The sequence below is a fragment of the Heptranchias perlo genome, chromosome 7 (assembly GCF_035084215.1).
Source record: "Heptranchias perlo isolate sHepPer1 chromosome 7, sHepPer1.hap1, whole genome shotgun sequence".
In the NCBI taxonomy this organism is placed as follows: Eukaryota; Metazoa; Chordata; class Chondrichthyes; order Hexanchiformes; family Hexanchidae; genus Heptranchias; species Heptranchias perlo.
Window position 1 is genome coordinate 75,681,826 of NC_090331.1, and position 11,235 is coordinate 75,693,060.

Genomic DNA, 11,235 nt, shown 5'->3' on the forward strand with positions numbered 1-11,235 from the left:
AATTCAGGCCCACACCCTTATGATTTTCCAGGCATTCATTTTAGTGGATGGAAAACTGAGGGTGAGGGGGTGTGTCGAAATTCTAATATGCACTCCTGGAAAGTGAAGCTCTGTGCCAGGAATGGGAATCTGTAACATTACCGCTTTAACAGCCTCAGCAAGTTTTCCAAGGTAAGGGTAGTCAGCATTGCAGTACTTCAAGTAGATGTTTCCTCTCGCCCTCTTACACCTTGACTGAGGCTGCACACTTAGCCCTCAACAAACAGCTCTTCCCGCCCATAATGCCGCTAGGAACACCTCAATACTGTCACTTAAAGCTGCATCTGCCGTTGTGCGACCCTTTGGAAAGGTGATCACACAAAGCAAGTTTAACACACTATTAACCTGTATGATGAATGATGCAGGGTGCCTACGTGGTTAGCACTATTCTAAAGGCTCATCCAACTTCTGAAACTTTACTACCAGAGGTGATGATTGGAAATTATACACCCTTTGTCTGCCATCTCTGACTGATGAACCTAATCACATGGTCTCCAATTGCTTTGCAACTCAGGCTGTAATTCTTAACATTCCATGGTCAAGTTTAGATGCCCAATCTTTTGCTGCTTTTCATTTTCTATCATTTCTTTTATCAAGCCGAACCCCGTTTTCCAACATGTCAACACTCCAGTTCCCTCTCTGTGCCACCCTAGAATGCGCCTTTAAAATTTAAGATCAATTCTGTGCCTGAGTTTATGACTCTCTGGAAGAACTGATAGAAAACAAGAAAGTATGAGCATTTATTCTTATCAACAGAAAAGAGTTGGTCTAAAGGCCTGATTTGGACTTGAATTGACGCAGGACAACTTGAATTAATAACTGTTCTTGTCCGCACCCTAACTATTATGGCTTTTCCATTTCTTAAATTGCTGAATCTAAGAGACAATGGGCCAAATTCATATCAGTGGGCAAAATCTCTATGCAGTTGCTGATTTTACATGGTCAATAACTTTGACTGTACAAGTCCAAACTAATTTTCCTTGAGATTCTTAACATGTCCCTGCCAGCTTATTTGTTTAGTTCGATGCTGGGTTGTAACAGTCCTGTTGCCACACACTGCACCACCCAGTGATCTAACAATGATCAATCAGTTTCAGGACGCCAGCTCAGTCATCATTTTTGTCAAAAATTGCTTAACTTGCAGTTCAGTAGAAAAAATATAGTAAAGTTACCATAATAGATAGCAACAAAGATTACGAAACCGGAACATTACACGTCTCTGTTTACTAAAACAGTTACATGTGACTATGTGGTGCTTTTGGAAAACAAGCAGTTTAACAGTTAGTTTAAGGAAAATGAAGGGAGGTGAGTGGTGCAGTCATTGTGGTCTGATTACAACATTATTTATTAATTTTTATTATTGCTTTCATCTGAAGTATATAAACACCGAACACAGCCAGAAAACAGACAGAGTGAAGACTGGGAAGTGTCCTCCATCACCACACGAAGGCACATACAGACAGAATGAAGATCATTCTCTTCGTTGTTGCTGCAGTCCAGATTCTCTACTGTTCTGGTAAGCACTGATAAATTGTTTCAAATTATTATATGAATTTCTAACAAGAAGTTAATTTAAATTACTTCTCAAGTAACTTTTTCCATCTGACAATGAAGCAAACACGAATATATTTTGGTGCTTTCATGATGCATTAATTTTGAATAAGCCGATAGTTTGTCAAAAAAAAACACTTTTTTGAAAACTGCACCCCAATTTGTTTTTTTAAATTTAGGACTGCCATGTGGAAATTGTACCTTCCCAGTGATTGATGAGGCACTAGTTGCTTCAGTTGTAAAGCTGAATGAAGATTGTACAATTAAAAATCTGTTTGCTGCAACCAAGAGCGAATTAAAAGAAGTAAGTATCACCACATCTAATTCAATTATTTTTTCTGTGTCTCTCTGCCTTTGTAAAAGAGTATTTTAAAAAACGTCTATCCCCACTGTTTGAATACACCAATGTGTCTACCCACAAATCTCTGTTCAGTGCATAATCTTCACAAAGAAGAAGCTCACAATAACTTGGTAAATGCTTCCATTTGTATCAACTGTAATACATAAGAAACTGTCTGATACTCTCATTATTTAAATGTACCAGCTCAAATCCTTTCTTGAGTTTTTCTTTAACTGGCACAAATATAATGCTATTCCTTTTGTTAGATTATTTCTACAGGAGAACGCCTGTTCCTGGTAAATTTAGCCTTTGATGTCCAAGAAACTGTGTGTCCCAAAGAAGCTGGATTAGACTGGGCAGAATGTGCACTGAAACCTTTACCAACTGCTGTATGTACTGTATTACATTCTCGATAGCTCACATTGACTTGCAGTGAGTTACAAGGCAGTAACACATTAAGTGGTGTATTGTGTAGAGTACAAGACTGAGGTGTTCAAACATTGGTTAGATCACACTTGGAGTATTGTGTGCAGTTCTGGCCTCCAAGCTACAAAAAGGGTATTGAAGCAACAGAGAAAATGTAGAAAAGATTCACAAGGATATTACCAAAATGAAGGGTGCAACGATCAGGAAAGATTGATCGGGTCGGGGTTCTTTACTCTGAAAGACTAAGAGGAGACCTGATAGAGGTCTTTAAAATTATCAGGGTGTTCGAAGTCATTGGATATGGAGAAACAGTTTCCATTTGTGGGTGAGTACAGAACAAGGGGGCATAAATATAAGATAGCCGCTACATAATCAAATAAAGAATTTAGGAGGAATTTCTTTATAGTGAGAGTGTGAGAATGAGGAACTCTCTGCCACATAGAGTGGTTGAAGCAGATGGCATTGATGCATTTAAGGGGAGGCTTGATGAAGGAGAAGGAACGAAGGCTACAAGGGCAGGGTGGGAAGAGGTAATTAGAGTGGAAGGAGACTTGTTTGGAGTATAAACATAGGTGGGCCGAATGGCCTGTTTCTGTGCTGTAGATTCAATGTCTATATTCGATATAATTTTTTCTCATTTCACCTGAACTTTGGGATGTGTTAGTATCTTGCTGTACATGCCACAGTCTGGTATTCTGTATAACATATATAGACTGTACAGAGCTTATTTTTATCTTCTCAATGATTAAAATGGGTGGAAATTGCATCCTTGTGGTCGAGGGCAAATAGCACTCAATTCTCTGGTATAAGCTCATTTTGCATAATTATTAATAACACCGGGTGCAGACACAGATGGACCTAGGGAGAAGAAAAGTGCATGCTAGTAAAATTTAAAGGGTTGGGCATTGATTGAAGATTATCCCAAACATCTGCAAGCCTCCCGAACCTTAAAAGGCATCGCAACCCATCACCAGTCTTTGTCAAGGCTGAAGGGGCAGGGGATTAAGAAGTGGCAGGAAAAATGCAGGGATAAAGATGACTTTACAAACAAGCGATGGAACAGTCTAGCAGCTGACCTAATGTTCAGTTGAAGTCAAGATCGCTGTATGGGGCGCCTACGAGTGGGGGTGCCCTCTGTACCACCCGACAATACCATCCCCATAGATCAGCATACCTGCAACGTGCCAGGTTTCAAGCCACAGCTGACCATTGCTGTCCCTGCATGGGCCAGCCCTATGCTGCATAGTAGCTGTAGGTATCCTTGCAGCACATGGCACAGATCTTCATTTGCCTATCTGCTGACATGAATCCTGAGAAGACAGCTTCGCCATGGTCATTACCAGATATTTGTGCCAGGTCTAACAGAAATGGATGGTTGCATCTTGGCCTTTGCATCCAATCAGGCAACCCTCGCTCTTGGTCACTCTGACATACCTTCTTTCATGTGCTGTGTTATAAACCATGACATGCTGTAATTGGGTTGCATCTTAAGAACCATCGAGCCTAATGGTTAGTCAGGCATTCACATATCATTGTGATCACATTGTCTGCTGGTGAAGTTTCCTTTGGGAAGTGGAGTCTCCCCCACCAATCCATATGCCAAACTTAGGTCATTTCACATGTCTCCACTATTGTGGGCATTGGTGGAAAGACAGAAAGCAACTGTCTGATATACTTGGCATCCCTCCATAGGTCCTACTTTTTGTCCAAATGTGTCAGTTCATACAATTCCCGTTGGGAAATCTATGGGTTCCAGGAAAGATGCTGAGGCAAAAGCTAAATAATGATGTCTAGCACAAAGGCTCATAGAAGCCTAAGTGCCAGCAGGAAAGAAAAATACCAGAGATGGCCCAGAAATAGCCTAAAAGCACCTACCTGTAAAACTCAGCACCATTTACATCACCTCCTGCTTGAAGGTCCACTTCTACCAATGCTGTGGGCCACTTTCTCTGGATTTGCTTTGGATTCAGCCTCCAGCACACGAGCTGGCCAGAAAATGGAGCAAGGGCCTTCCACGCCTCCTTTTTAATATCACAATGAAGCCCCCACCTGATTCAGGTGAGAGTTTCTACTGCTCGCCCCAAGCCTGACCACAAAATCTGGTGAACTGCGAACTGAGCAAAAATCAGGCGGAACTGATTTCTGCCCCATTTCACGGTCCATTACACCCCGACTGTGGTCACACATAACGCACGTAATAAATCAGCCCCAACAGCTCTTTCTATTTTCTACTGTTTACAGCAGGCCCATCAGTGATAGATGACAGTCTCCTGTAATAGGAACATAGGACCACGGTCCTTCTAGTTTGCCTTCGACCATCGTGTTGTGCCTAGGGATCAATCTGTGTGATGTTGGATTGGAGGATCTAGAATTTAATTACTGCCCTATGTTCTCTATCTGTAGGAAACTGCTAGCTGTACAAGCCGTGTGACATTTGATATTGATGTGATTGTAAATGTTGAGGTGCAGTGCACAGCTACGAATCGGATAACACCCACGCCAGGCCTAATCCCTGAATTTGAAACATCATCATCATCAGAAAGCAATGAATCATCGGATGAAAGCAGTGAGGTATTCCACAGGCATTTTTGTTGAGCTTAATAATGAATGGAGTAACCTATTGTTTGGTAATCACACCCTGAGGAAACACAGCCTGTAACTAGCCAGGCACAGGATGGATCCTTGTACAAAGCTGATAGAGAAACACTTTAATCAGCCCAATAATCGCAACATTTGGCTTTGTCTTGAGTCAACTGACTGTGGCTGGTAACCCCTCCCCTCCCCAGTACAGTCAGCCTTCTTAATCATTACTGCATAATTACTGCCTGTAGCTATCACTGCACTTCTGACCTAGTGTAGGGGGCGGTGGTGTGTGTCAGCTTCGCCTCTGACTTCTGAGCGGTTCGAATTGCTCCCACTCCCTGGGTTCTAGACCTTGGACATATTTGGGGGTTGTGACAAAGTGCAGCAGACAACTGGTTTTGGTGCAAGAAACTTTGACCTTTATTCAAGAGAGAAAATACAACACAACAATCTTAACACTCTAATAAAATGGGGAACACTTCGGTACACATGAGGGAAATTACAGTAGAAAGATACCTCACCCCTCCCAATCCCACTGTACTAGCTAAATTGGACTTTAAAGGGCCAGAGATAATGCTCACCAAACGAATCCCTGACAGTAATTCACCCAGAGGTAAGTCAGAAATAGATTGTCGAATGGAAACTTTGTGGATCTTCGGTTTTCTCCCGAGTTGGTTTTCTTTGGTCGCAGTGGGCCAATATTACCCGGTTGGTTGGTGGCAATATTCGGTTGGTTGTTTCGTAAAGCCCTTGTTGCCACGAGGTGTCTGATGGTCACTGGGACTGTTGCTCTGGTTTCTTCTTGTATGTCGGCCTGCTTCTAGAGCTGCTGATCTTCCCTGTCGAATTGCTTTCCTGTTGCCCCCTCGCCTTGTTGTTTGCTGGAAGCTGCTCTTCCTTCCAGAGACAGGCAGAACCAAGAGAAGCAGAACACCAGCGCAAGCCAGAGAGAGAGAGAGAGAGAGAGTGAGAGGTTTCGAGTTTCCACTTCTATATCCCTCTTTTACAATGGTCTTCGTCACTTTAAAAAAAACACTTCATGTCTGTTTAAACAGTTCTTACAAAGTCCTTAAGAATCTTTGATGGCTTTTTGATGGTCCCTCATCATGTTGCAATTGCTTCTCCCGATGGGTCATTGTTAATTCTGATTTTTAGAGCTTGTCACACAAGGCTTCCTTTTGTAGCCAACGTCCTAGGTGTTGATGGGTTTTGCTTTAAAACAAAGACATGGCCCCACCATGTCTGGAGCAGTTGCCTCTTTCAATGGCAGTGAGTGTTGACCACCTGCTGTAGGTTCTGCATTAAAACAGAGTCATGTCTGAAACAGTAATTCTCCCATGTTCCACTGTGTGTGTTGTTGAATTCATCTGGTGACCTCTCACCTATCCTTCCATCTTAGGATTTTGGTCAATGGCCAAAGTTTTTCCATACTCAGGGAAAAGGTGAATTCCTAGAATTCTTACAGTCGCCCCTACGAGGAAGCGTGTCCCTTAAAGGACGTAGATTCCTCGAAAAGTACTTTTCCCTGGTTGATGCTTCCTGGTGTGGCGTGTGTTTGAGTCACCCTGAAATGGTTAGAAAAGAGTCCAAAGTCCTTTTCTTTAGGGTTTTTCTCCGCATTTTGGGGGATCTGTGAATTTTGAGAATCTTACACTAGTGATGGGTCCAATGACTAATCACATCAAAGTTAATAAGGTGCTATTTGCTAAAATCCAACAACTGCCTGAAGGGGGGGAGGTCGGCAATCGGGATGGGGGTAGGGGCCTGTGATCAGGAGGGCTGGAGTGAGGCTGGAGTTCGGGACTGGGGAGAGGAGAGGGGGCGATAGTGGCTGGGGGAGGGAGGCTGGTGATCGGGGCTGAGGGGAGGCCAAAGGCTACTTTGAGGAGCCCCTGGGGTGGGCACGCCTGTTCCTCCTGGCCCACAAGGAGTGCTGAAACAGCCACATACCTTGTGGAGCCGCAGCTCCCTCCTCCATTTATTGCCCAGTTTCCCGACCCCTGGGAAACCCATGCAGCAGCAGTTAACTTCAAATCAGGCTCCCAACTGCATTGTAGGAGCTCGATTTAAATATGTTAATAAGCACCCCACTTCTCCACGGCGGGATACTCGGACGCCCCGAGATCCGCCAGCATAAAAATGGCAGGGGATTGGGGATCGTGTGCCAGCATTTCACTTTTTAACCCCCCCCCTGCCACTGACCCTCTCTCGCCCATCGTAGGTGGGTTAATATCGAGGCCCATAAACCAGTGCCAATATTAACTGAGGCAGGCTTAATTCAACCTGTCACTGGAGAGAACCTGAAATGAGATGAAAGAGAGAGTGATCGACAGGTTTCACTGCAAATAAAACCTGACACCAAATTACTGCAGGGGGATACTTCTTCGGACGTCCTGTTCTGGAAGACACCATAGAAACCGAAACAACTTTATTTTCTCTGGACTGAAAAGCTAAACAATCCATTTTAATTTAGGATGGTCGCAGTAACAGAGGAAGGAATAGGCACAAAAAAGGAATTGGATACAACAGGAATTGCAGAAAGCGCAACTGCACAAAAAGAAAGAAGAGATTCAGTAAGTATAAATGGGGATTGTTTGCCATTTTTTGATGAATTTCCTTTGTTTTCTCCCAATTCTGTGGTCTTCCCACTTAAACCATAGATAACTGTTGGGTAGGTGACCTGGTGCTTGATTCCAAAGCCTCTGCTGGTTCCATCTTAACCAGTTACTCAGTCCTATGACCTGGGATAAATCTCACTCTGATTTTCTGACCCTGTGTTGAAGGAATTGTGGTTAACTGTGAAAAGGACTCGTACTGACTACAGGAGGACATAGACGAGGTGGTAGATTGGGCAGATGTCAGGTGAAACTTAATGTAGAGAAACATAAGGTGATACATTTTGGGAAGAAGAATGAGAGAACATGTACTCTAAATGGTCAAACTTTAAAAGGAGTAGAGGAACAGAGAGTCCTGAGTGGGGGCATCAGAAACAGAAATCTGTAAAAGTGAGAAGAAAAGTTAATAAAGTTATAAAAACAAAGGATATGGGACCCAAAATTCTATATAGAGGCCTGTAGAGTACAAATCCAAAGAGGTAATGCTAAACCTATACATGTCATTGGTTAGGCTGCTGGTAGAATAGGGGAGATTGTCCTGGGTCTGTGACCAGGTGAACTGAATCACCTGGGCCCAGTGAATACTGGAAAACCAGGCAGGTGAGGGAGCTCATCTATAAAGGAACCTGCCCAAATGGAGGAAAATCCTGGTGGAAACCCAGGAAAATTTCCCATTTTATGCCCAGACTTGGGCAAGTTATATTAGGAATGATATCAAGGCCTTGGAGAGGTTGCAGAGAGGATTCACTAAATGATAACAGGGTTGAAAGACTTTAGTTATGGGAGAGACTAAAGATACTGGGCCACCTGCCATTGGAACAGGTATGGTTAAGAGGAGATTTAAAAGAGGTGTTCATAATTATGAGGGATTTTGATAAAGTAAATTGTAAAAATCGATTTCCACTGGTGAGTGAGTCAGTAACTAGAATGCATTTTGGGTCATTTGGGCCGAAAGTATGAAAGGAAAGGTCAGGAGAATATTTTTTATACACAGAGGATATGAATATGGAATGTCTTACCAGAAACACTGATGGACGCAGAATCCATATTAACTTTTAAAAGGGAAGTGAATACTTAGTTGAAAAGAAAAACATTAAGAGAGGGTGGGGAAAGGGCAGGGGGTTGGGACTAATTGGATAGCCCCAGGCATGATAGGCCAAATGGCCTCCTTCTGTACTGTAAGGTTCTGTGATTCTGCTGCCCAGTGGTGAGGTGGCTGAGAGCAGGAACTCAGCAGCTTGAGAGACTCAAAGCTGTCACTCTCTCTGTTGTGGTTTATGTTGTTTTCACTTATTGAATTTGACAAAAGAAATCAGATATTTCTCAGCGGAAGAGTATACAATGTCTTTCGAGTATTTCTACATACACATGTCACTGCACCAGCTTTAAGCTCTCTTATTGTACAGCAGTTCATTCTGTCTGGACATTGATCTTGCACTAACTGGAGAGTGTATATTAATGCTTCAGATCACAGACTCTAAAACAACAAATGCAGTGAAATAAAGGCTGGGAATTTTGTTGGAGATGCTCCTGGTCCGAAGCTGTAACTTTGCTGGAAGTGTGGCAGAAACCCCATTTACATGCTAAAACATGTAGCAACCCCATCCCCCCACTCCCCGATCAGCAAGCTATCAATCAGCATTGGAAACGTGTGAGCAGCTTGCAAATAAAGCTCGACCATCTCAATGGTTCGGGCCTCTCACTGATGACATCATTTGGGCGTCCAATGCACCACCCTCCCGATGTGCACCACACAATCTTAGGCAATGTCACCTCGTTGTATCAAGGTGATTTTATTGCACACAGTAGGACTGATTCCGTGACTGGTCATTCCCAGCAGAGAGAGGTGCTCGCGGGGAGCACAGGTCAGTACATTGTGGACCCATGATTTTCTGTCTTGTGTTCCCCACATGTGCTGGGAGCGCCTGATCGAGGAATCAGCCCTAATGCTCCAAATGTGGCCTCACTAATGATCTGTATCAGGTTAGAATGATTTCAGTTTGCATATTGTTAAATGACCTCCATATGTATCCTAGTATTTAATCATCAATGTTAATCGCAACTTCACATTGACTGGAAACTTCCTGTGAATGATCACAAATCTCACCCAGATGCTTTTCTTCTGCACTTTTGTTGGAGGACATTCTTTCATCACCTGCACATTTGTTGTCTCCAGTTCTAATATGCATGATATCAGAATTATATCGACATCAAAACTCCCCCATTTAATTGACCCAAACTCCTTTGAATGCTCTCAGATAGACGAGGAAAACTCTCGACCCATCTCTAGCTCATCCAGAATGACCTCATCGCGGTATCCAATTCTTTCTTAAATGACCTCACCTCGAAGTCTCTTCTGTGTGTTGATCAGTATTTGTGTAAAGGTGAACTTCCTGACTTCAATCCTAAATCTGCTTTTGACAAGTTTAAACCTGCTCTCCATGGTCCTACTGTCACGGTTGAGTTTGAAGTTGTGTTCCAGATTTAACTTTTCTGCAGCACGTACAATCTTATATTCCTCTGTGAGGTCACCTCTCAGTCCTCTCAAAGCTGAAAAAATCAATTTATCTGCAGTTTTTCCTTATTGCACAATTCTTAGCTACTAATATCCTTAGGATTCTTCTCTGAACCATCTGCAGTGCTTGAAAGTCTCCGTGGTCTTGGTGACTCGAACTGGGCACCATACAACTGAAACATAACTTCTTCCAATTTGTACTCTATTGTTTTGCCTATATATTTCAGCTTTCATTTTACTGAGAAGAGACTTTTCAGCTCATTCGTTGGAGTTGTCTACTAACTGAATAATGTTTATCAAAATCCTCTTAGACAAATGTTTAACTATTATTCAGCTGAAATTGTTGGAAAGCCCTATTAAATTTATTCTGTTGATTGGATTACAGATTTTATAAGAAAATTGAAGAGTGGATGGAGATATTAAGGCAAAGGAAGTTGGTAAACATGAAGAAAATTCCAGACAGCTTGAATCGTATTGATTTTTAAAGCATTATGTTTAACATTTAAGTATAAGAAAGTAGTTTACTATTGAATCGTTAGTATTTCATACTATAGCTTATTATACTAGTTTTCATGATATCATCACTGCTCAACAATGTATCAACTATTTAAATCTTGTGATACATTCCATACCAGATCTCAAAGATAATAAACAGAACATTGCTGTCTAATTACTGTATCACTGGGGCTCCTTCAGTTCTGGGAAACAATATGAGAAATAACTCACACCCGGGGCATTAAACAACTGGGAGATTTCACATCCACAACGGAGCTCCCACAATACACATCACCACTGCCATATCCTACATAGTGTCTGTGAGTTTGATTTGATTTCTGTATTTCAGATTAATTAGATAAATTAAATGGAATGCCTTCCTTTATGTGTTATATCGTCCTCATTTACATCATTAAGTATCGCGGTGAGTTGTCACAAAGTCCAGCTTTCGGTCTGCCCCATGTTCATGAGAAGGTTCATTGCTTCATTGAGAACCAGGAATGAGGATAATTTCTGCAATGTGAAACTAATTAGAACCTTTCTCACCAATCCCCACAGGCATTGTACCTCCCACCGAGAGATCACACAGCAGCTAAAGAACATAGGGACAGGAGTAGGCCATTCAGCCCCTCAAACCTGTTCTGCCATTCAATTAGATCATGGCTGATCTG

The 11,235-nt window shown here is 42.4% G+C and overlaps 1 protein-coding gene across 1 annotated transcript; it reads left to right on the forward strand.

Moving 5' to 3' along the window:
- Nucleotides 1–1,502: 1,502 nt before the first annotated feature.
- Nucleotides 1,503–10,536, forward strand: LOC137323359 (secreted phosphoprotein 24-like). Its single transcript, XM_067986846.1, has 6 exons — nucleotides 1,503–1,555; nucleotides 1,770–1,894; nucleotides 2,197–2,319; nucleotides 4,760–4,927; nucleotides 7,413–7,512; nucleotides 10,455–10,536. Exons 1-6 carry the CDS (start codon nucleotides 1,504–1,506, stop codon nucleotides 10,490–10,492), a joined length of 606 nt encoding a protein of 201 aa, XP_067842947.1. The 5' UTR covers nucleotide 1,503; the 3' UTR covers nucleotides 10,493–10,536.
- Nucleotides 10,537–11,235: the final 699 nt, after the last annotated feature.